Source organism: Biomphalaria glabrata, chromosome 9 (genome assembly GCF_947242115.1).
Source record: "Biomphalaria glabrata chromosome 9, xgBioGlab47.1, whole genome shotgun sequence".
In the NCBI taxonomy this organism is placed as follows: Eukaryota; Metazoa; Mollusca; class Gastropoda; family Planorbidae; genus Biomphalaria; species Biomphalaria glabrata.
Window position 1 is genome coordinate 23,704,121 of NC_074719.1, and position 27,481 is coordinate 23,731,601.

Here is a 27,481-nt window from a genome sequence, read left to right on the forward strand (position 1 = left end):
TAGTAAAAAACACTTCTGCTTAGTGTGAGCATATTGCTAAATGAAGTTCATATTTCTATTACTTTCTACTCAAAACACCCAAGAGAAATTTTATTTAAAACGAAAACTTTTTATAATGCATTTTTTTTGTACTATAGGAGCATACTACTAAAAACCTAATTTGATTGTCATTAAAATTCAAATTGAAGGGGATCTACTACAAGTGAGACTTTTTTTTACTTTCTCCAATAACATTGTGTGTTGTAATTAAAAAAAAAACATACATGTATCACTTTAAATTACTTGTCATTGTGAAATAATAGGTAAAAAATCACCTTAAGTACATGTATATTTAATCCTATGCGTAAAATTTATTTACATAAAAAAAATCAGTAAAGCAGGCCTAATTGTAGAGACAAAATTATTTCTTGTGATTGCATTGAAATCAGCTTTAAAGATGCTGTCCATTGTTGTAACATATAGTCTTACATTTTTTATTAGCAAATATATATATTTATAACATGTCTAAACTTGTTTGAAATTCTTTTCTTTTTTCTCAGCTGCTCATGAATTTTGAGATTGTACAGCAAATAGAGGAACAAATGTTATCTGCTTCCACTTAGACTAACAGCATGGAAATGTGCTATTGTAATGAGTAGAAGATATTTGTCATTTAGAGTATCATGTGTCATTGACTTATGAAAACAAAAATGCAACAACAAATTATCAGTCCGCACATTTCCAGATGAGGACAAGAACAATATTAGCTTCATTCATTGATGCATTATTTAAAAAAGAATGTATAGTCAACCCAGTCATCACTCCATTTTTTTATGAAGCCAGTTACAGTTACAATGAAGGGATGAAATTTCGGATAATATTCTGTTTGTTTTATGAAATGAGAATAGACCTACATCAGAAATTGAAATGGTCATCTTCAGTATTTAATGTTTCATTTAAAAATGATAATTATATTAATACATATTTGATGTACAAACAAATGAAAACCATTCAAACACTTTTTTTTGTGAAGTATAGATGATTAAACTTGTAAGTGTCTGAACAATACTACATCAACATTAACTTATTATTATAGACTTTTTTACAGGAAAGTATCTTAAGCTGGACTGAAAGAGAAAGTTGCTATAATTTAAATAATAAAATTTAATAGTTTGAACATGTAACTAAAAATTGAATAATGCTAACATTTATTGACAAGTGAGTATTGGTAATTATGTGCTTTCTATTTTAATAAGTCAAGAATATTAGTAAGAACAATATTATCTTTTCTTTCTTAATATTATAAACACAATATTTCCTGAAAAGTTTTTTTTTAAATTTTAGAAATAATGCTCAAGTCTTCAGAAATGGTATTTTCAGAATCATCAAATCAAGGACAACATAGTATTCATGAACTTCCAGCTATCAGCAAACTCCTTCTAAGTATTATGGAGCACACTCTCCTTCAACTCCGAGGATCACAGGCACTGGACAAGTTCTAGTACTGTTGATGGAATGGAAACAACATGCATTAATTTCATAACAAGTCACCAATTCAATCTTAGTTTCATATAGTACCAAACTTCCATATGTTCAAGTCCTTTATGGATAAAATGAATGCTGAAAACATCTAACAAAACAGTTCCTTAAAAATTATATTAGGAGTATAGTAAAGTATATTAGGGCTTTTACATAAAAAATGCTATGGGAACATATTTTATCTTTGACATTATATTCAGTAATATTATGAAAATTTAATGATTCATTAAATGCACTTGAAAGTGAAGGGAACAGATTTAAAAAAAAATTCAGGAAATTTTCTGCACAAGCATGCTGAGGTAACCCAAATAAAGAGAGTCATTGAATATTGAGTGTTTGAAACATAATTTTTTACTGCATACATTAAATTATAAACATATCTTTGCAAATTTAAAGGGAGAATTTGAAGACTGGTTTTATTCTTTTTGCACTAAGATAAAAGTATTAAATTTTAAGCTGCCCTACTTACTGGAAGGAGGCCTGGTGGCTTAGCGGTAAAGCGCTAAGCTTCCGAACCGGGTACCGGGGTTCGAATCCTGGTGAAGACTGGAATTTTTAATTTGAGTCTGAGTCCACTCAGTGCTGGCCACATGACACCCTCGTTAAACGTAGACAACAGATTGTCAGAAATAGATGATACTTACATCATCTGCTCTATTGATTACAAGGTCTGAAAGGGAAACTTTGATTTTTTTTAACTACTGGAAGTTTCGTAGGAAGAGTTTCTGGCATAACAAGTGAGTTTTGTGGCATCCATCGTATTGATAAAATTTTAGGAATAAGAAAGCATCATTTCTTCTTGAAATAAACATCTGCGGAAAAGAAAAGAACAATTGCTTTTAATGTGAGCAATAATAAAATTCTAATTAAATTTTAAAAATCTCCAAAATATTTATAGTGACTTAGTTCAAAGAATTATGTAAAGACTTTCTTTAAGCATTTTCTCAACTCATCTGACATCCTTTTCCACCAAGATAACTGGTTAATCTGTACTTCTAATTGAGAATTGTTGCATAATATATTTAATTCTTATGCAAGAAAGTATCATTTGAAGGAAAACACCTTAGATAACAAAAGAGTGGCATCGGCCAACATGAGCCAATTATCACTTAAAAAATACTCTGCACAGGCTGGAGGGAATATAATATGTTTTATTTACAACATAACAACAATAATATTGTCTAAGTATTCACCTAGAAAATTAGCTTTAAATAAAATAGCACATGGATTCTTACAATTAAAATAGACTTACATAACGTTTAAAAATAAATGATTAATTACTTATAAACTTACTGTTAAATGTATTTATACAGCTTCTGGCACTGTGTGCAAACTCCTTTGAAAACAATAAGAACATATTGTGGCAGTATCTGGGTAAATACTTGATTCCACACATTGAATGGTAGCAATTAGAGCCCTTTGGGTACCATTCAACATCCTTTAGGTACTTCTTTGGTAGTTAAGAGAAAAGTTAAGATCTAGATCTACAGTGAATAATAGCACAATTTGGTACCTACTGGAATGTGTGAGAATAATGAAAAAAGAAAATAGAACCGGTTAGAATGTCTAGTCCAATCTAGTACAGTTATTTATATCTAGGTAAGATATGAGTTGTGATCAATAGAGCTAGATCTAGTACGTGAGTAGGGCCTATGTTAATGGGCAATGGCTGTAGACAGTAGTATTGCTCATCAGAAACATTAAATATGTAGTGTATAATCAGTGTATAGGAATAGATCTAGATACAGATTCTAGATCTTATAAATATAAGTTAAAGAGTCTAGGTCTATTATTAGTATATAAAACATAGATATAAACTAGATATAGAATAAAGTCATTAGAAAAAATAAAATAGATCTTCAAATAGTTTAAAGAACGATCTGTGACACTGTGAGCCAAGCACTTCCATTCATGATTCACATATGAAGAAGCTAAGGCTAAGGCTAAGATTACTAAGAACTTAAGAAGAAGTTTAAGAATTTAAGTTAACAAGTCAGGAAGTCAGATTAATCACCATGTTGATCGTGCCATGATCAAGGTAAGATGAAGCTGATCATCTTGACTTGAGATTTATCCTATATCTACTCAAGAGTCGACTAGAGCTAGATTCTATATAATAGGGGACTATATAGATTCTATATCTTGATTCTCTGGGTTTATCAGATACACAAAAATGATGAATCTAGCAACTCGACGTTCATAATATTTTTAGTCATAATTTTTTAAGACTACTATAGGCATAGCAAGATTTTTATAAAAACACATTATTATTTTACCAACTTAAAAAAAGGGGCATTGACATAAATAGTGTTCTATTATAATTATATATATCTATATTATAAAGTAGAATGTGTGGTGTATGTATGGATGTATGTTACTTATAGACATCAAAACCGCTTGACCAATCTTGATAAAACTAGGCAGGAATGTCCCTTGGGTACCAACTTAGACCGTAGTGTATGTATTGTAGCCCTAAAACAAACTTAAGACCCTCAAAAAAAAAATAAAGTTGTCCGACTCTATTACAGCTATAGTATTTTATGGATCTAGGCTATGTCTACAATCTTGACATGAGAAAAGATAGAAAGGATTTAGACCTAGATCTAATTTTAAGAAATACACTTTGCGCAGATAGTTTTTTACTTTGACACATGAAAAGACAAAAGAAGATCCATTGATTTCATTATATAATAAAATTAACCTTCAATTTTGTGTTTCAAAAGCATTTTTTACATAAATTAGTTCCTTATAGCCTATCTGTGACTACAGATTTCCTGACGAACATTCTTTCATTAGACAATACCGTAATGAATCGCGTACTAAATATTAATTCGTTTAATTGTTTACTTTATAATCCCATCCCTAGATCTAAAACTCTAATTCAACTCTAAGATGATAAAACTTCTCTTCGCACAGATAGTTTTATACTTTAACACATTAACATATTAATTAAAGTCCATTCATTTCATATTTTGATCAAATAAACATTCAAATTTGGTTTTCTAAAGCTACATTCGTTTACGAAAGCTACGAAGCTGAGTTGAGATAGGCCTAGATCTATATTCATTCATGAATCGCGTACTAAAAATTATTTCGTTTAATTGTTCACTTTATAATCCCATTCATTTAACAAAGCTATCGCTCTTTTCGTTTTTAATAGATATGAATGTGTCGGCTTCGGGTAAACCCATTTTCGCAAACCTAATTTTATTTTCGTAGGAGAAAAAGCTTGAAAGGATCATTAGTTAAGTTTAACATACATCTAAATCCAATCCACTAGATTAGTAAACACAAACTTAGACCCGCAGGCCGCGGGTAATGTCTGGCGAACATCCTTTCATTAGACATTACCAAATGGTTACACATTAACAGTGATTAAGACATCTCTCTACTGAGTCTATTCCTAGGCCTAGGTCTAAAACTCTTATTGAACTCTAAGATGATAAAACTTATTTTCGCAAAGATAGTTTTATGCTTTAACACATAAACATACTAATTATTGTCCATTCATTTCATATTTTAATCAAATTAGCATTAAAATTTGTTTTTCTAAAGCATTTTTAATACATTCGTTCGCTGTTCGCTAAATAAAGCTGCGTAGCCGTGTTGAGATAGGCCTATATTCATTCATGAAAAAAGGTCACTCATGCGCAACACAGAATGAACTCTATAAAAGCCTCTAGATTAGTGTAGATTTAGATCTATGTCTACCTAAAGATCTACTTTATACTGTAACACACGAACATACAAAATTAAGTCTATTCGTCTAAAATTTTAATCAAATATATGTAGGCCTACAAGCAAAATGTTTTAATTTGAACAAATGGATTTAAGCCTATTAGCTATTCTGATTTGATAGCTTCATTCACACTATTTTTACATTGACACATTCGCTTTACTTATTACATTATTATTTCGTTTAATTGTTTACAAAACACTCTCAATGACTATATCGACAGTAATGCGCAAATAAAGACCCGCGGGTCGCGGGTAACATATGTCTAGTATATATATATATAGTAGGGTGTTTTTGTGTACGGTCGTATTTGTATATAAAGTTTATAGCTATAGGTCACTACATCTGGGTGAAAGTCTACATGTTTATGTGTACAATCACTTTCTATTGAAGTAGAGTCCAATGATTCTAATATTTTATTGGGCGAAGAATTATTCAAAACAATATCAGATCTTTTTATAGCTTTTAGAAGAATTGAATGTTATTTGGGATTCTAGTTTGCTAAAAAAACAACTAAAAACTTGAAGGCCGAAATTTTTATGCAGATTTTTCATTTAGTCATACATACGTCCTTGATTTCATTTTTTGTATGGTTAATTTTCCATTACTATAGATAAAAATGCACATTATCTTGAAATGAAAATCAAATCGAATAAAAAAAAATATTTGTAGATCTAAACAAAAGTTGGTAAAGATGTTAGATTGTAGGCTTATTGACTCACTATCATGGGCGTAGCCAGGGGGGGGTTGGGGTTCAAACCCCCCATTCGAAATGAAATTCCCCCCCTGGGGGGTGGAATTCAGTCACTGATTTTTTGCTTTCATTTTGTTTATTTTAGGTGAGATTTTAATACTAAATCATCACTTACCACAGCACATGCGAGTGTGTTTTGAGTTAAAAACCCTCTATCAGGGGTTTTGAGATTTTAAAAAAAAACCTATCAGGGGGTTTTGAGTTAAAACAAAAACCTATCAGGGGTTTTGAGATAAAAATCCCTCTACCAGGGGGTTTTGAGTTTAAAACCCCCTACTAGAGGTTTTGAGTTTAAAATCCCCTACCAGGGGTTTCGCAGTTAAATCCCCCCTCTTCTATAAACAAAACTAAAAAAATGCAAACGACAATCCCCAAATTCCAAGAAAACAGCTAAGGAAGATTTTGATTTTAAAACCGCCTCCAAAAATTATGATAAACCCCCTCTCAATATAAAAAAAGCAAATTACACACTCAAAATTCTACAGGCTAAAAAGTACCTATTCAATAAAAAAAAAAGCATATTACACACTATACAATCTATTAGCGTAGCCAAAGTGGTTTTGAGTTTAAAACCCCCTGCCAGCGGGGTTTGAAGCTTAAGAATACCTCTTCAATATTTAAAAAAAGCAAATTACGCACACAAAATTCTATAAGCGTAGCAAAAGGGGGTTTTGAGTTTAAATCCCCCTTCAGAGGGTTTTGATGTTAAAAATACCTCTTCAATATAAAAAAAAAGGAAATTACACACTAAAATTCTTTGAGCGTAGCTAAGCTAATGAGGGGTTTTTGAGTTCCAATCCCCCGCCTCCAGATGGCTTTTTTTTTATAATTTAAAACCCCTAAAGATGGTTTTGAGTTTAAAATTCCCCTACAGAGCGTTTTGCGTTGAAAACCTCTCTTTTCAATATTATTTTAAAGCAAACTACAGTGACCGAATTCTATGACCGTAGCTAAATGGGGTTTTGAATTAAAAAAAACAAAAAACTCCGGAGATTTTTTAGTTTAAAACCCCTCAACAGATGATTTTTAAGAAAAAATTTATTTTCCTTTTCCATATAAAATCTAAAGCAAAATACAGGCATGTAATTTCAAGAGCGTAGTGAAGAGAGGTTACAAATTTCTACCAGTGGCTGGGCTCCATTAATAAAGTGTGAATAGTCATCTGCCGAAATTGAAAAACACTAAATGTGGCTCTACAAAGATGGCTAAGACAGATTTTAGGAGTCATTTATAAAGATCAGGTCTAAATCAAAGAAATCATATGCCGAACCGGAAGTCGAACCCTTAGTGACAGAGCGTCCCATGAGGTTTTACGGGACATGTTCTCCGACAAAATGAATTACTCATAATAATATTTGCGGAAACAGCTTGCCGGAAAATGCGCCGAACGGCGCGAGAGAGGTCTAAGTCAGTAAGAATAGCACATTAGGTTTTTGAAATAAAAATTTTTAATAGCAAGATAATGCACTGTAGATACTTCAGAATATGAATTTTGTTGGCTTTCAATACCAGAAATAGTGCTCGGCGGCGGGGCTTCGTCCCGCGCTGCACTCCCCCAGACCAGATTGCTGGCAGAAGCGGTGAGTCTACAAGTTTTCCACTAATTCCAGGAAGAACCTATTCTAGGGCACAATAAACGTCTTCCGAAAGGGACAGAATGTAATAAGATTAATTATGTACACACACACACACATACATATATATATATATATTTTTTTTTTCCGCGGTCCCCCCCCCCCCCAAACCCCCCCCCCCCACCGAAAAAAAAATCCTGGCTACGCCCATGCTCACTATATTGTTATTTTATTTAGACTGACTCATACACAGACTTAACTTAGGCCCATTATATAACAAAGTTAATAAATGACACTCTCAAAAATGTAATTACTCTTTCAGTAAATCGCTTATCACATTTAAAATATACATTGTAAAAATAATAATAATAATTATCAAATGTGATGAAAAAAAAGAAAAACAAATAATCCAAACTGGCAGCACCAATTAGCAGACAATTAATGTCGTAAACAAGAATACACGAAATACAGGCTTGGCTAATTATCTATATTGGCTAAGAAAACCAGTTACAAAGCTTTATAGTCATAGCTCTAAGTCACAAATTTGATTTGTGCTCACTTACCTCTGTAACATCGTATATGACAATTAAGTTTCCATTTATGATTTGCTGTAAAAGTGGTGGTAAAAATCTTTGTGAATGGTTTCTTTATATATTAAAAAATTCTACCGGAAGTCAATTTACCATGCAACCAAGGACGCCTCGGTGAATGGAACTTATACTTAGTAACCTTAGTGTTGGCAGTCCATAAAATTCTCCTACTATCCAGGCTCTCTTCAAACTGCACCACACGACACAACGAACTTAAAGAACCTCACAACTCAGGGCTCCAAAGTAACGGTAGCAATTTAATTTCAAATACAATACAACACTGTACAGTTGGCAACAACATTACACAAACTGTCCAAAATCCTAGCCTTGCTCCGCCTGACTTCACACACCGTACTGTTTCTAACTTCGCCTCGTAATGGTCACATTGCGAGGTAACGTGAAGTCCAGTCTTTCTGACACACTCGCTCTTATATACTGTCTCTACTGGGCGTTCGAGGCCATTAGGGCCCGAATGCTCGAACGCGAGACTAGCGCCACTACGGTGGTGTTGGTCACTGACTCTCGCTCCAGTCTCCTAGTTATGGGTGGCGGCGGGGGAGGGTCGCCCGTAATAGAAGAGGCAATCGGCGCCGCAGATAACATCCGCCGAGCTATTGGAGCTGTCGTTTATATGCAGTGGGCGCCTTCACATTGCGGCGTGAAGGGCAATGAAACGGCAGACGCCCTCGCAAGGGAGGGTGCAATGGCAGCCACACACCTCGAAGCACCAAGCACGTACTTACAAGCAACGGCACAAATCCGAGCACTCATTCATGAGAAGTGGTTAAAGTCCTGGGAGGAATCCGACAGAGCACGTGGTGTCTGGCAGCGCATGCGTCACCCAAATCGCGACGATCCATGGTGGCGACTGAGGAGGTCAGAGCAGTCAATAGTTGCGCAGTGCAGGACGGAACACTGTCCTATTGGGGCATACTTTGCCCGGTTCCGCACTAACTTTGACTCCCGATGCCGTCACTGTGGAGAGAGCGTCGAAACAGTGTCGCATGTCTTGTACGAGTGTCCCCAGCTCCGCGAGCTAAGGGGGGACTTGCCTGTGCAGTCACTCGACTTGTATGGTAGCTATGAGGCACTACGCCGGACGGCTAAGTTTCTTGCCAGAGCACTACGGGAGGACTAGTCCTTCCTGCTCTGATTTTTCAATAGGAGTTCATCTCAGGTCTCTACTGGCCGTCTAGAATCGGATGGAACGTTCTTGACAACTAAGAATGATCACAATCGCCGTGACTTGCGTGCGTAATGTTTACACACAGGTCGTTGCCGAACTGGCATGTACTGTCACTGGTCACAGTTGACCGCTCGTCCTGCGCTGGACTGGGGCGATTTGCGTCGGCTGACTACACACACACCACTACCCCCATCTGTGCCACCACCTGGTTTATAACAATATAGTCTATGACCTGGCCTAACTGATTTTATGTAATGACTATCTTATTGATCTAATTGTTTTGTATCGTACTCTTATTCATAGCCTCATAAAAAAAAAAATTCGTAAAAAAAAAATTAGAAATCCATAGTTTATTGTCTTCCATGTATATGTGTACTATTGCAGTTCACTCGATATTATGAAAAACTACTTATTAAATGTTGTTGTAAATTATGTTCCACTTATTTGCATATAAAAAAATGTTTTCCACTTTAAAAAAAAAGTAAAAGAAAAAATCTAAAACCATAAATAAAAGTGTTTAAAATATGGTAACCCATCTTACCATTCAGTCTTCTGTGTTTGTCACTATTAATAGTGAATAGTTGTAAAAAGGTGTATTTTTTTTCTGAAAACTCTGCTTGCGTAGTTGATTTTAAAAATTACATTTTTTCACTTTCAAAAAAAAAAAAAGAGCCGTTGCATCAGAACTTTGAAAGGTCTAAAATATCATGTCGGATTTTCAAAATCTTTTCTAGTTTACAAGATCTAAACGGGACGGACGGACAGACATTCCACACGAAACTAATAGCGTCTTTCCCCGTTCGAGGGCAGCTAAAGATATAAAAACTTAAACAGACGCAAAATAGAGCCTTAAAATTTATTATCAATAAATATTTACATTTAATTAGAGTAACGCCATTTGTAAAATTTATAGACACTTCAGGACAGAAGAATAAAGAGTGAAATTGTATAGAACACAAAAACATAACTTACAAATACAAAATCTAATAACATACTCAGAAATACACAAAGGTCAGAGAGACACATTTCTTATTCTATAAGCTTGGACAAATTCGAACAGGTGCTCCTTACTACCTAGTGCCATTAGAGCATAAAACTGTTTGAAGGAATCAACCAGGAAAACCAACGACTTAGAAGAGTTTTACGCCACTGACATTTCAGGCCAGAAGAATAAAGAGTAAAATTGTATAAAACACAAAACCATAACTTACAAATACAAAATCTAATAATATACTCAGATAGACACATTTCTTATTCTATATCCTTGGACATTTTCGTACAGGTGTTCCTTACTACCTAGTGCCATTAGAGTAAAAAATTGTTTTTCGGAATCAACCAGGAAATCCAACGACGTAGAAGAGTTTACTCCACTGATTAACATGCATGACTAGATTGACATGAAATGCTTAGTACTTATTTATCTTCTCTTTTGAAGAAACGTCTGTAATTTATAGGATACCAGGAACTGACAGGCGTACTTTAGAAATAGTGACGTCAGAATGATTACTTGTAAAAATTAACTTAGCAATGTAAGTCCTGAACCAGTGATATCTAAACAACGACCCAAGGTTATATCCTGCAATTGATTTGGTACGATCAAGCCACTTGAAGCTTCTGACCAGATAGCATAATGAAGACGCCAAAGATTATTGTCAAGGGATTGGACGATTTGTATTTATTTATTTATAAATATTCAAAATATAAATTACTAGCCGAACCGCGGCGTAGCATATGCCACCTCTTTTTTTCTGAGCCTCGCTCTCTGTTACCCCGAAAAATACATGGAGTAACTCTATTCCGAATGCAGAGCTAAAAGAGTTATCTTTCCATTACTTTTTCATTGAGATGTCTCACCTGATTGAGTCACGAAGAGAATCATATATATATATACATTTTATCTTTTTTTGTTAAAGAATTCCATACAATGAGGCTAAACCTTATATAACATGCCTTTATTAATCTAGTGTACAAAATTCGAAAGAAGTGATAAGTGAAGTATTTAAAATGAAACATAATAACTAGCATTACCCACCGGCTAAGCCCGTTGCTTTTTTGCCAGGCTATCTATATAGTTTTTTTCCCTTACCTATATAAATAACAAGAAAAACATAAAAATACTTAAAAAAAAGAAAGCTTATAGTTAAGTGCAGTTGTATCAATTAGTTTGGATCAGTCATGTAATTATATGTAAGATTGACCTGTGCGCAAGAAATATTTTTACCAATTGTTTTTGTTCAGCTTTTAGCTATCTCAATGCGTTAATATCTTATCACTTGTCTGGAACTGTTGTGAAAGGGGAGAGAATAAGAGAGTATCTTGTGAATGTTTACATGATCGTTTTTTAAATGCATAAAAAATATTCACTTAAGGCTCTAGATTTCTCAAGGGGACTAATTCAACTTATACCACCACAACAGTCAAGTACGATTTCTTTCCCTTGTTCAAGATACCAAAATAAAAAAAAAACTAATTAATTATCGATAGTTAATTAACTAATTGCTCTTTTTAAAATTGATTCTTGTGTAGTCAAGTGAAATAAATAATTGTGTAAAATTACGGCTTACCTAACAAAACATAAATCAATTAAAACAAAAAAAAATTAGTCTATTAATTATTGGTAAGTAATTATTTTGTTTTGTATCAAATAAGGGAAAGCATTTGTACATTATTGACAGATGTAGTTTTAAAAGCGAGCTCTTCCCCTTTAGATCATCTATATTTTTACTTTGTTTATTCGAAAGGAACTTTTATTCTTTCAAATACCATTAATTTATTAATCAAGTTTTAAGAATCATCATAGGATCGAGGTCTTAAATTCTGTTTAAACTTTTAAGTCCCAGCTCATGAGAACAGCGCACCATAAAAAAAAAAGATTTATATTACAAATCGTAATTTCTTTTCACATTATTTATAGCACTTTAGCAAGAATTGTCTTGCATGTCCATATCTAGTCATCTTTTATTTGTACTGTCATAAACAACTTTTCTGTGTATAAATGTTCCGTCCACTTAAGAAATAAAAGATTTGATGTCACAACTTGTGAGATAGTACGTACAGGAAGTAAAACAGCACAAATAGATTTGAACAACTGGACACTTTGTGAGTAAACAGTTCATAAGAAAAAAAACACATTTTTATAGTTCAACTGGAGATGAAGACTTAGTTTAGATCTTCATATCATGTGAGTAGATATCTGTACTGAATATATAATATTTGTATCAGTACTTCTTGGTGTGTGAGTGTTAATTAAATTAGTTTTTATAATGATTAATTATAACAATTAATTTTTTTTCAGAATAAGCTTTTTTTACAGCCACGATGTATAATGAAACCAATGTTTACAAAAACATTACAAGCCATGAAAAAAGGGAGTATTTGTCAGTGTTACAGCAAGAGTCAACCATTGCCTTTATACCAACGTTTGTGTATATAGGACTCTTGGCCATGGTTGGTATTCCAGGCAATAGTTTGGTTATCATTGTTTATCTGACCAAGATGACAATGAAACCTTTAAGTATTTTTATAATAAACATGGCTGTCATTGACCTAATTACCTGTTTAGTGATTTTACCAGGTAAGGTATGTTTATCTTTTTAAATTTCATTCTATTTGAATTTTTTAAAATATTATATATACAAATATAATCATGTATCCATTGCCAATGTTTGGGACATATGGCTAGGTTGGGAATAATTTCGCTTCTTTTTAACTCTTTCTCTCTTAATTAACGATAGTATCGTTGATTTGACCCCATTAAATGAAATTAATATTTGTTTATAACCTTTTATTGGTGTTACATAAAACTAGCATGCATTCATCTATAATTCTATAACAAAACTAACGTTTTCTCATTAGAAACAAAAATGTTATAGAAGTTTAATCAGGACAGGGTAGAATTTCAATTGTGAAAAATGAACAATTATATCAGAAAATAATTAGGAGATAAAGAGTTAAGGGACAATAAGTTCGAACCTAGGTATACTTCGGGAATTAACTGAAATACTTGATGTGAGTTTTGTTCGCTGAGCGCATCCAAAGCATCACAAAAATATTTTCTTTCAGATATTCCTCTTTCATCTTTTCAAATGGACATTTGAGTTTCGTGGCCTAAAAATTTTAACATGTTTGAAATAGAAAATGAATTATTTGAAATTATTTTAATAATTCAATTCCATTCTAGATGTACTATTTTCGAGCTGATAGTTTTAGGACTTAGGTCTACTATATAAGACGTCATAATATAAGCTAGAACACTAGAATTGTATGATTTTAACGTTTACACTGACTGAGACATTGTCTAATTTTATATTTAAATAGTTTGAAAAGATTTCATGTCGTCTTCTAAAGAAATAAAGTTTCCCTTTCAGACCTTGTGGTCTATAGGGCAGATGATGTAAAGGTCATCTTTTTTTACAGCCCATGGTTATATATATATATGGCTCCTTTTGTCTCGAAAGGCAATGGATGCGCCCAAATGAGTCACTGGTTTTGGCTTAATCTTGAGACGGGGCAGAATCTGGTGTGGCTAATCAAGCCAATTCTAGAACGGCAGACTTTGCCACAATTCGTACATGTGTATGCCTCTGATTTAGGGCTAGCAGACAGGGCAGCTTTCTTTTTATCCCTCTTGATTAAAGCCGCTTCAATTCTTTTGTTCTCAGCAAGGGTTGTCCCAGCACGCACAGTCTGTCTCCATGCACTCCGGTCTTTGGCTATGTTTTCCCACATACTTTCGCTGATGCCTGAGGCTCTCATGTCTCGCTTGCAGACATCTCTATATGTTAGTCTTGGGCGGCCCTTGGGTCTGACTCCTTCCACAAGCTCAGCATATAAGATATCTTTCGGGATTCTGCCATCTGGCATGCGGGTGACATGTCCGAGCCAGCGTAATCTTCTTTGTGTCAGGAGAGCATACATGCTGTTCATATTGGCCAATCTTAAAACTTCCTGATTGGAGATATGGTCCCTCCAAGAGATGCCCATTATGCGTCTCAGGCAGCGCAAGTGGAAACTATTCAATCTGTGCTCTTGGTACATGTATGTTGACCAGCTCTCACTGCCATAGAGGAGAGTGCTCACAACACAGGCGTTGTAGACTAGGATTTTGGTCGCTGTGGTCAATTTACCATTTTCCCAGACGCGCTTGGAGAGTTTTGCCAATGCTGTGGTAGCTTTTCCTATCCTTTTTGTCAGCTCGATGTCTAAGTCTAGGTTAATGACAATTGTTGAACCCAAGTAGGTAAATTCCTGCACCACTGAAAGCCCATGGTTAACGCAACGACCAACTAATGTCAGGTACCCATTAGAACTGGGTGGACTCAGAGGCGCCCGAAGATCCTGAAATTAAAAATCCCAGTCTTCACAAGGATTTGAACCCCGGTACCCTTTTCGGAAGCCAAACGCTTTACCGCTCAGCCATCGAGCCTCCATGTCGTCCTATAGACATGACTTAATGTCAAATCTTTTAATAAGACTTATTGAAGATAAGAACAAACTATAATAAATGAAAACAAATGACAAAGATAATGAATGCAAACAGTTTTTGACTATGTAGGTAGCTCATTTATTATTCCGAAAAAAAATCATTTGCATAATTGCAAAATGAGTAGTAATAACTTTTGGGTAGATGGGCAATACATTTCTAACCTTAGGTTATAAACTTTATTTTTAAAGTCGAAAGCTTTGAGACACTGTGTACCTCCACTACCTCACTGTCCAGACCTTGTATCATCTAATTATCCAGTCTTGTATCATCCTTTGTCCAGAACTGTATCATGTGATGCCTTATCTTTTAAATGTGCCATAAAGTATTTTATAGACAGTCTTTGGTCTAATTTTACACCAACATATGTTGGTATTTCTTCTTTTTTTATTGGCTGTGAGGCATCACAAAGATTAAACATAATAAAACACCTAGCAGGAACATCGTGGGGAGCTGAAAAGAAAACCTTAAGACAGTTATACATTGGATACGTCAGATATGTCAAAGATGTTACATGCCATCCTTATTTTTACTCAGTACTGACCCACAAAACCTTTCCCATATTTGAATATAGTTCCAAGGCAGGAGAGTTTTGAATTCAGTTTTACTTCTACTAGGTGGTTAGCAAGCCAAAACTAATGAGCCCTTCATGCTCGATGTTTACTGGTTTCGCCCCTTCTCCTGGTAGTGATAACATGTTTGCGGACTCATTATTTGAGCAACACTTGAAAGATCAAGAAATACAAAAGAAACTGCTCTTTGCGAGAACTTTATTAATTAATTAATATTTAATGTTTGAAGTACTACTTCATAGAACAACAAATTCCTATTTGAAACATAACATCTGTAGCAACAGATGATAAACCTGCAAAAAGACATTTCCAGTTTGTCTAGTGATTCCAGCAGTACATATTAATTTTTATTTTTATTTGTTTCAATTTGAATGTTATCAATAAAAAAGATAAATCTCTATAATTTAGTATGTAGCTTTAAATTACTTTTTCACTTTTCAACTCACTACAGATATAAATTAGTTGTAAAAAAATGTTGATGAATTAGAAAAAAAAACAGGGGGTCTACCGAAAACATGAAAACAAAGCAAGGGGTCTACGAAACAAGAAAGTTTGGGAACCAATGATTTAGATATATATGATATGACTGCTCAGACCAGTACCATTAAACTAACGATGTTGCGATAACTAATTGTTTCATTAAAAAGTATATTAAAAAAGGTTACAGTTGCAACTTTTTTACAAATACATAACTTTAGGAATTACAACTTTTTCTTCTTTTTGAGTGTTTCTTTTGTTAGCAAATATGGATAAAAAGAATGTTGTATAAGGTATGCTTTAGATCTTAGAGGTCTCCCATGAATTACTTTCAATTTCTTATAATCAATAAATCTTGAGATGTCAATCGAATAAAATAAGAGCAAAGCATAATAAGTTTTGATTAGGAATATATAGCTGATTCGAATCTAAACAGTTCCATTACATTTAGCATAATATTTACATATGATACATCCTCTTTTAGGAATTCTATATTTCCTACTTCATATGTGGGATTTCAATGATCCACCAACGTGTCAGTTTTTCTTTGCCTTAATTACTCTACTGGTGATGTCGTCGGCTCTTATGTTGGTTTCAATAGCAATTATCAGGTGAGTAAATTTTGTTTAACCATAAATTATATAACATCAACACACAATGAAGTGCAACGAAGTACTTGTCATTAGAAGTGTGGCATGTAGACAATGTGTTTGACAATATGCCTTGACCAGATTGTAGCTAAAAATTTTAAAGTAAAAAAGTAAAGTTATCATTTCAGACCTTGTGTTCTATAGGGCCAGGACAATTGCGGGGCGCTATGCGAAACTGATCGCGCGGGGCCCAGTCTAAATAGGGATAAGGATAATAAGTGAAATTTAAGATTTTGTATGACAAAATAAATTCGTCTTAGCATTTTATTCATTCTTTACTCAGTACAAAATCACGATCAAATTTTTAAAAAAATCGCTTTTAATTTTTTTTATGAGATCGAGATAGACTTAGATGTTAAAGTGACTATTAAATTAAATTTAAAAAAGTAATGAAACTTCCAGTTTTAGTTAAAATTCGCCCAATTATTACATTTTTATTAGATGAAAGCTGACAATACCTTTTTTAACGCTGGTAGAATTAGCGTTTTCCATACTAAATGACACCCCAAAACGAGAATTTTCTCTATTTTCTGGAGATTATCAACGGTTTTCAGAAAATTTTCAGGAACATAGACAATCAGGACGCCGCGTAAACATGTTATAAGTTATATTGGTTTAATTAATAATTTACACCTAGAATTAGCGTGGGGCCTATAATTATTATGTAGATTCTAGGATCCATAATTAGAAAACAAGCAAAATATTTTTAAAAAAATCTGTATCAATTATTTTGGATCAGTCGTGTGATTAAATTTGTAATAAATCTCTACTAAAAATAATAAATCTGTGTGATTAGAAATATTTTTACCAATTGTTTTTATTTAGCGTAATTGCATGCTTTTAGCTTTCTCAATACGCTATGATCCTATCACTTGTCTGGACCAATTAAAAAAAAGGGAAGAAAGAGGAGGTATATGGGGCATCGCTTTTTAAATGGATTTATATATGAAAAAAAAGTGAGCGACCTGAATTTGAACTCCAGAGCTAAAGCCTCCTCAGTCTCTTCAAGCCAATACCGTAACCACTGTGCTTATGAAACTAGGTTTTATAGTTATTTATAGTTTCCTCTCCCCTTTACAAACAATAAAGGGGAATAATTCAACTTATACCACTTTATCAGTGAAGGAAAATGTATTTCCCTTGTTCGAGATACAAAACAAAACAAAACAATAGTTCATCAACTAATTTTGGTTACTTTTTTTAAATTCTTGTGTTGGTGTGTAAATAATTGTGCAAAATTTCCGCTTGATCCGAGATTGGGTGTGGGAGAAAAACGTGAAAAATCTTTTAACCAGACAGACAGACAGAGTGAGTTGATAGAAGCTTTGTACAAAAATTATTAGAAAATTAGTCAACATATGCCAAAGACCAATAAGAATAAAAGAATCAATTTACCATTAATTCATTGAAGCAAAACTTTTTGTACAATCAGTTACACAGAGTTCATCTATTTCTATGGCCGACGATTAATGAGAGTGACATAGGCTCAGCATAACAACTGGCCAGCCGCCTTTACTTTCTCCCAACTAATGTCAGGTACCCTTTAAAACCCTAACCCGATTCCCAAAATTCAAAATCACAGTATATACCGAGATTTAAACCCCTTACCCATCAGTTCATATATCAACCAATATCACTTACATTTCCCAAATTAATGTTAGAAGCCCATTCGATCTCGGTGGACTGAGAGGCGCCCCAAAGATCTCGAAATAAAAAAAATTTAGGAAGAAGAACCACTACCACTGAACTTTATACAAAAGAAATGAAGAAACTATTAGTAAATAAGATAAATGAGAAATAGACAAGCTCTCATCCAAATCACAAGAAAGATGATGCCTATTATAAGCTATCCCGACAAGATCAACGTCTAATCTTTTAACTCGGAACCGGACACTGTAGAATGAGACAGCATATGTTTAGGAAGCTCAAAATTGGAACTAGTGAAATCCGTTCATGTGGAGTGTCACCAGTGAATGCTGACCATGTCCTTCAAAACTGCATTTTTTACTAAGAGGCCCGACCAAGACACTGGACCCAAAACACCCCAATAGAAAGAAAACTATATGGAGAGCTCCCTGATTTGGAAACCACTGCGCAGTTCATCTCATATATTGGTCTAGTCATCTGAACGCTTCAACAGTTCATCTCATATATTGGTCTAGTCATCTGAACGCTCAAACAGTTCATCTTATGTATTGGTCTAGTCATCTGAACGCTCCAACAGTTCATCTCATATATTGGTCTAGTCATCTGAACGCTTCTACAGTTCATCTCATATATTGGTCTAGTCATCTGAACGCTCCAACAGTTCATCTCATACATTGGTCTAGTCATCTGAACGCTCCAACAGTTCATCTCATACATTGGTCTAGTCATCTGAACGCTTCTACAGTTCATCTCATATATTGGTCTAGTCATCTGAACGCTCCTACAGTTCATCTCATATATTGGTTTAGTCATCTGAACGCTCCAACAGTTCATCTCATATATTGGTCTAGTCATCTGAACGCCCCAACAGTTCATCTCATATATTGGTCTAGTCATCTGAACGCCCCAACTGTTCATCTCATATATTGGTCTAGTCATCTGAACGCTACAACATAAAGATGAAAACGATAATAAGGGGAGGTATCCCTGAAAATCTTATTTTTGTTATTTCTGAAGCTAGGCCCTTGAAATTTGTTATGGTAACATATAATGATATTCTAAAATAAATGATGTTAAAAAAAAAGTTTTTTTAATGAAGGTTGCCATGGTAACGGTGGCCATATTGTTTATTTTGTAAAAACTATTGATCAGAAATACATGAAATTGATTTAAAAGATAAGAAAAAAGGATCCTCTAAATTGATACAACGTCAGAATTAAAGATTTAAGTATGTTAAATTTTTTACAAATTTTTGAATTTTTAGTATTTTTTAGACCTAAAAAAAACATGATAAATATTAATTAAAAATACTTTTAAAAAAAAAGTAAATAAAATATTGAGAAAAAATCATTGTACGAGTAAAGTTAATGATGTCCTTAAGAAGTGTTTCGAATTTCATCAAAATCTATCAAGTAGTTTAGGATAAATTCCTAGTAAAGCACAATGACATGTGCAAAAACTAACATTTTGAGAAAAATGAGTTTAAAGTATAAATTTTATTAAGATTTTGTCTCATAGACCTTACAAAAACATTTTAAAAAAAAACATGTTTTAGACACAGATTTAAGCAATAAAAATTATTGTAATGTAAAGAAAAATGATTGATCTACTTAATTATGTTATTAGTTAAAAATCGATATCCTAGACCTAAAACTCAATTTTCTCTAGGGATACCTCCCCTTAATTAAGAAGAAGAACACTGATCTTCTAAGTTGAGGAACAAAATCAAAATCATTTTATTTCGTAAAGAGAAATTCTGTTCTGTTTCTTTATTTAAATAAGTATCACGGGCAAGCTGACTAGTGTAAGTAGCTACAAATACCTCGGAGCTATTGTCTTAGATGACGGAGTGAAACCTGAACTACTGGCACGAATTGCACAGTCTACAAGAGGCATTTTAAAAGCATAGTAATATGGAAAGACAAAGGCTTAGCTCTCGGCACCAAAATCAGAGTGATGCGCTCCTGGCCACATTTTTATATGCTAGTGAGTCTTGGACGCTCACTGCAGAGCTAGAGAGGAGGATCCTAGCAATGTAAATGAGAGGCTACAGAAGGATCCTATGTATCACATTTAAAGACGCATCACAAACCAAGAGATTAGAGACAGGGTTACTGCAGCGATTGGACCCCATGATGATGTAAAAAAAAACGCAAGATAAAAATCTATGGCCATATTACAAGATCTTCGGGCAAAGAATTACCTTCAGGGAACAATACCTGGAAAAAGAAGAAGAGGCAGACAAAGAGAGCGATGGGAGGACAACATAAAAGAATGGACGGGCCTGACATTGAAAGAAGTTCTAACTAAGGCAAAAGACAGAGAGGAATGGAGAAAGAAGGTCGACGCATCTTGCATGGTGCCCCTACAGTCCAACAGACTAAAGGATAGGAAAAGGTAAAGGTATTTGGGTAATAGACTTAGTTGTACAAAATATAGAGACCCAATCTTAAACACACTTACACCGTATCAAAAAGCATTCTTTGCTTTGGGTCGATTTTAAATACACAATGGAAGTATCCACTTACACATTAAAATGGATTTCTTCTTTTTTTACGCCTTTTTTAGCCTAATATACTCTGCCTTTATTGTTCTATTTATGTGAATTAAAAGTGTGTTGTTTTCGTAGTTCTCTTCTCGTAGTTCTATTTATAGAAATTATATAAATATTGTTACGATCTCTCCTCCTAATCAGGCCTTCCGTAAACACTGCTAAACACAACACATCAACACATCAAGAACCTGGCAACAGGAGCTCCACAATATCGGGTACTTTAATAATGAGTGAATAAGTAGATAACAGCCAATACTAGACAATTGGCATCAAACACATTAACAACTAAAATGTCACTCTGTACATCACCGTACAAAACTCTACTGTCTCTCTTTCTGGACTTGTACATCTACACCTGAGGACTCAACCAGGACCGACTTCATGGCCGACTAACAGTCCCGGTCTCGACGCTCTCCGGTCTTGAACTGCCGCTTTCCTACACACTGTGTCACTCGTACCGCAGGCTTTCGATCACATGACCATAACATTGGTTATATTTGCGTGTAATCGTGTAATCGTAGTACTGTCCTTTGTCCGTGGCCCCGCTGGCCTGAGTGATTCACGTGTGTGCCAGCTGAGCCTATAGTTAACCCTTTTGCGCCGCCAATAGGGTCATAACAATATTATAAAATGTATATATATAAATGGAAGCGTGGTCGAGAGGCTAAGTGAGGATTAAAGATTTTCTGATATGGAGAGAGAGGACAAACTGTAATATTGAATGGCTCTAAATCAACACCGATAACAGTAAACTCAGGCGTACCTCAAGGAACAGTCTTATGTTCACTACTATTTTTAATTTACATAAATGATTTACCAAATTGCATTAGTTCAGGAACAAAAGTCAGATTATTCGCAGACGATTGCATAATATATAGAACAACACAAGATGCAGACATTTTACAAAAAGAATTGGATTACAGAAATAGGAATCAATTTGGAGCATTCCTTTTCACCCAGAAAAATGTCAGTTATTAAGAGTAACAAAAAATTAAAACAAATTAATTCCAATTATCTTATTCATTGTAAACCATAACACAAACTAAACACGCAAAATACCTAGGTGTTATAATAAATGAAAAACTGTCATGGAATCCCCATATTGATGAAGCTATCAAAAAATCAAACAAAGGATTAGGGTATATTTTTCTTAACTCTATAAATCAAATAAAAACATTAAACTAAAATGTTATTTAACCTTGGTTAGGCCAATAATAGAATATGCATCATTTGTTTGGGACCCCTCAACTCAAGAAATCATTAAGAAACTGGAACAGACACAAAATAGAGCAGCGAGATTCATAACAAACGAATATTCACATTTGACTAGAGGAACACCTTTTAGTAAAATCACTCAATTTAGAAAGCCTTCAGGACAGAAGACTCAAAAGTAAAGTACCAGTTATACATAAAAAATGAACCATAATCTTCAAATACAAAAACAAAATTTAAAAAAAAATAAAGGTATATACCTCATCCCATATTCTAGGACAAATTTGTACAAATACTCCTTCTTCCCTAGTGCTATTAGAGCATGGAATGGGTTGCCTGAGCTAGCCTGGAAAACCAGTGACTTGGCAGAATTTAAGTCATTGGTTAATATGCATGACTGAATGCATGACGCGTAGGACGTAATCATCTACTTTTTATGAAGTAACGTCTATATAATATAAGAAGATAAGTACGCTTGAACTTGGCTTGGCTTGGCTATGAAGGAGGCTCGAGGTTCGACACCCTACTCGGACAGAGTTGTGTTTACTGAGCGCCAAAAGGCAGCACGGAAAAACCTTCTCCTAGGCCCAGGGCATCGTGCCACCTCATGCCCAGCCTCACTACACCTCTGTAATCAATTGCTCGTTATTCTAGAAAAGTAACTTGACATAATAAATGAAATGAAAAATTATTTTTTGATATTAAACTTATAAAAGGCTATTAGTATTTTACCATTTGAAATATAGTTTCTTTAAAAAAAAAGTAAGGGAAAGGAAAAAAATGACAATGTACTTTGTTAATGTCTGTGTGTTAGTGTGTGGTGTTTAGCGTGCTGTCAGTTCACGTTAAATGACGACAATGCGAATGTGTTAAGTCTCTGCAGGTTTGATACAGCAAACAGGATATTGTTTCTATCAATTAGTAAAGTTAAAAAGTTTCCTTTTCAGACCTTGCGATAATGAAAAGTTCATCTGTATTTGTAGCCCACGGTTAACTTGGGTGTTATGGGACCAGTACAACGACCAATCACCTTTACTTTTCCCCGACTAATGTAAGGTATCCATTAGAGCTGGGGGGACTCAGACCTGCCAAAAAAAAACAGTCTTCACCAGGATTCGAACCCGGGACCCCTGTTCAAATGCCAAGCGCTTTACCACTCAACCACAGCGCCTCCGTTATTATCAATTAATGCAACGTAAATTTGTTTTGGATCTAAAGTTACTTTTCGGTTTGGTATGGAAACTTTTGGCATTAGTTTTGAGGTTATCGAAGACTACTTTAAGCAATGGGCAAAAGGAGACACCAAGGACTCGGCGATTGTTAGGATTTACGTGTAAACCAAAACTATGTACATGTGGAGTTTAAGTATAATATAAAACACGCCTTGCGGACCTTTCGATCTATGGAGGAAGACAATGTGTAGAACTCTTTTGTTTCTTTAACTCACGTTTAACGAGGTTGTCATGTAGCCCGGAACGTGTTTTATGGGGATTGGGGAGTGCTACAAATCCTGAAGTTCGAATGCCCAGTTTTTTTTTTTTTGAAATCGATACCTAACGTTTTGGAAGCCAAGTGCTTGACAGCTTGAAAGTAAAGCTTAAGATCTGCATCCAAAGACAGTCAAATGTACACAACTCTTTAGTCAGTTGTATTTCATTCCATGTTCTCATTTCTCTGGAAATAAAATCTTTAGCCTGTATATTAGCAAGCCAAAAACGTTACACAATATAGAAGTGATCTATTGACTTTTAAAAAACTCGAAGTTCTCTCAAAAAATACAAATTTCACCAATGGTTACTACCAATGCGTTTTGAATACTTGTGTATAATACTCAATAGGCTTTGGGGTTAGGTTTAGGCTTCTCGTATACAATTTACACAGAGTCCAGGTATATTTAACATTGATGCAGGTTTTTATTAAACTATTTTATGTTCCAGGTACATGAAGATGTGCCACCCTTTTAAAAAACAAGTGACCTTGAGGCAAACGAAATTTATTTGTTCTATAAATGTCTTCTTGGCGACAGTGGTCTCAATACCCAACGGAATTCTGCAAGGAAAACACAGCCGACAGACACAAAATCCAAACATTGTTGGTTATTCTTGTAAAGTGGACGACAGCTATGTTGGAACCATTTGGCCGACTTTAAACTCTGGGTTTTTTTTTCTTTTGTTTTTGGTAGCAAGCTTCATAGTCACATTTTGCTATGTACGTATCGGGTGTGTCATTCGAAGACATGGAAAGAATGTCAATCAAATGAATTATTTATCAGCTACAACCAAAATTTCTAAAAATGCAGAAAAGCAACACAAAGATTTGAAAGTTACAGACTTGAGAATAATAACACATAAACAAAATTGCTCAACATTTGGGATTGAGAATGAATCTGAAAGTGTGGTTGAACCTGTAACATTTTCAGATATCATTGACATAAATACCGAAACAATGAGTAGCAATAGTACTAATACGAATGTTGAAAATTACAATGTCGAAAAATCAATTTCCACTGACAGCCCTGGTAGAGATGACTTCTCAGATAACATCGCCCTAGATGACTTCATAATCAAACAAAGATTTACCCCAAGTTATTCCAAACACGTTCCCGTCATTAATAAACATAGAAAGCAGTTAAACAGAACACATCTCATGATGTTGACAGTGACACTTGTGTTTTTTCTGGGATTTCTTCCTTTTCTTGGTTTAAATGTTCTTCTTGCTGTTTCTCCAGAGACAGTGGCCTCACTCAAAGGATGGTCATTGGCCATGTATCAGTTGTTTTTAGAGTCCTATCTTGTAAATTGTGCTGCTAATCCAATCATCTACAGTTTGATGGATCAGAAGTTTAAAGATATTTCTATTAAAATGTTTAAGATCAAGCTTTGAGTGCACAAACTCACATATTCATATAAAAATATGTAAACATAGACCTACTTAAACTAGGGTTCTTCCGCACATTTTGACTCACTATCTTTAACTCCCTTCTCATGCTGCCTATATTTTGTTTCGCTCCATTTATTCTGAGATATCAATGTGATATAAATTAATATCAAGAAATCTCACATTGATGTGAAACCATGATCAAGCCAAATATGTTGTTCCCTGTCTATAAATGCGTTCAATAATGTTTTATTCCTCATTGTTAAAGATTTTTAATTTACGAATGTTTAAGTTATCGTTATGGATTTACTAATAAAACATTTTAATGGAAAATAAATCTTTGTAATTGTGTGTCTGTGTGTGTCATGCGCCGCTGGAGATATATATATATATTATGTACGTAAACTCTTTTTTAAGCGCTAAGGGGAGTCGCCCCAATAAATCTTAGAAAAGTAATGATCTTTAGTTTTCAAAGTGTAGAAATAATGCAAAATCATTTCTCGGATATTCACGCAAATATATGAAACAAAGCCATTTCCTGTTTGTTTCCATTGAGATAATGTTTCAAAAATCCTAGATCGAAATAATTCATGTTGATTTAAATCATCTTATGTACATTTAAATATATTTATTACCTAGACCTTTCTAGATTATGTATCTAAAAATTGTAAAATAATAATTATGAGACGAGAGTACTCTTATTTTTGTTTTTCAATTATTAGATCTAGATCTAAAAATTAAATTATATGTTAAATAGGTTAGGATTGAACAAAACAGATTTTACTTCTTTGAACTACTTTACAAAACAACGCCTTGATCCAACTTTCTAAAACATTTTCACGACATTTTTTCTAGTGTTAAAAGGTCTCAATGTCCAGTCTAGATATAGTATATATAAGTCAATGGTTTTACCTTATGATGTAGAGATTTCGCATATTTTGTACTGAAGTCGAAATGAATATATTAATTGCAATATTAAAGGTCTTAACGTAACCATTTTAGAAGTTAGACTGAAAAGACTTTCTTCAAAGCCAATAAAAGGCCACTAGTTAAAACGACACGACTTGAGCTGTGTTTTTTCTACAGTGTTGGGGGGACTTAAGAGTCTATTTAATCACCATGTACAAAAATCATTTAGAACAGACAGAACACAAAAGCAACTCTTCAGATTAGTTGTCTTTACCCAATCATTCATTTTTATAGTGGCTACAAATATTTCCTAAATGACTTCGGGTATATATCTTTCCTTAAGAAATTATTCAGCCAAGCTCGGCCACCTGGTACTGTTTGTTATATGGATATCTAGATCTAAAAATAGACCTTTACCTCTGATTTAGAACTCTAAAGATCTAGTTTAGATCAACATGTACATCTAGATCTAGAATCTAGATTTAACCTTTATAAGATTTACATCAAAATATAAGCAAAGGTTAGATAATCTCTTAATAAACTTAAAGCAATTTTAAATTTAATTAATAACTTATCGCATAAGATCTGCACACGATGGCTGACTACTACATGTTTTTTTAATTGACTAATTCCAATGATTGACCTTTAAATCTAGACTTAGAAGACGATACGCAAAATTTTCCTAAACATTAATTAATTAAACTCTTGATTCAATAATACCTTACATTCGAAAAATTCCAGAACGCGTTAGTCCTTACAAGAACTCGAAAGTCCTTTCAAAACCGATGTTGGCTCTAGATAAAAGTTATTAATAATTTTAGTGCTCAAGCAAAATTTACATTTATTTTTTACTTTGAAAAATCATAACAGTCAAACTAAATTGTTCCCCATGTGACCAACGAGCAAGTAATTCTTTTCTGAGCGATATACATCAGCTGTTACATTTCTAGGAAAATCGTTAGAGCCATTTTTTTTTTAATAACAGCGTCCAGGCTAGGTCCCGATTGGGTCCAGGCTGGTTCCTGGCTGGCTCCAGGTTCCATGAAGTTCTGACTTAAATAGAGGTATTGTCAAAAGAAAAAGAAAATGTTAAAGACAAGAGAAAAAAGAGAGAAAAAGTTTAACAGAAACAGACTGTTACGTGTGCATCGTAGTGTCAATGTGGAATGATGCGATTGCGTCTTGAAAGGGAGGAGAACAAAAATGGAGGAATAGAAACAAAATAGTGTTTACAGTGTTAATGAAGATTAAATTATTTCTAAACTATGATTTTGTCGTTATGGTTTTGGTGTATTGTTCAAGAGTCTCATCATATATAAAAAAGTAACAAAGACCATTCTTTGTACATAACGAAACTACACTGCAACATAATTTCTTTACATTACAGGACTCCACTAGATAACTGTGAGAAAGTGACGCATCAGTCATCTTGATTTAAGGCTGTTCTAAACTATTCCTTGAAAGGAAGTAAATTAACATTGAAACACTTCAAATAAAAGAAAAGACAACTCACTAAATAAACAAATAATCATCACTCTGTGCAGGCACTTTACTGTACAGTCAAAATATATTTTCTAAAATGTAAAATGAAATATCTTGATGAAAGAGAGTAGCCTGGAATGGGAAGGGGTTCAATCTCGATATTGTTATATTTTCCATTCAGTGGTTGAACTAATTTAATAAAGAAAATATAGGAAACACTAAATCAGAGCTACAAGCAATAAATTTTAAGTTAACCCTCCC

General features: G+C 34.0%; 2 protein-coding genes and 1 long non-coding RNA gene across 3 annotated transcripts in view; 2 read left to right on the forward strand and 1 right to left on the reverse strand.

Annotated features, from left to right (window-relative positions):
• The window catches only part of LOC106067079 (uncharacterized), a 242,612-nt gene that overhangs the window by 114,276 nt on the left and 100,855 nt on the right, over positions 1 to 27,481 (forward strand). The gene's annotated exons all lie outside the window — the stretch shown is intronic.
• LOC129928249 (uncharacterized) lies at positions 1,338 to 3,305 on the reverse strand. The gene is made up of 3 exons (XR_008779827.1): positions 2,812 to 3,305; positions 1,988 to 2,330; positions 1,338 to 1,483 (listed from the first exon to the last, which is right to left on the reverse strand). It is a non-coding gene; the product is annotated as an uncharacterized LOC129928249 (long non-coding RNA).
• LOC106080135 (uncharacterized) lies at positions 12,403 to 25,120 on the forward strand. Its single transcript, XM_056041742.1, has 4 exons — positions 12,403 to 12,539; positions 12,654 to 12,932; positions 16,374 to 16,500; positions 23,890 to 25,120. The coding sequence occupies exons 2-4, from the start codon at positions 12,677 to 12,679 to the stop codon at positions 24,833 to 24,835; spliced, it is 1,329 nt and encodes a 442-aa protein (XP_055897717.1). The 5' UTR covers positions 12,403 to 12,539; positions 12,654 to 12,676; the 3' UTR covers positions 24,836 to 25,120.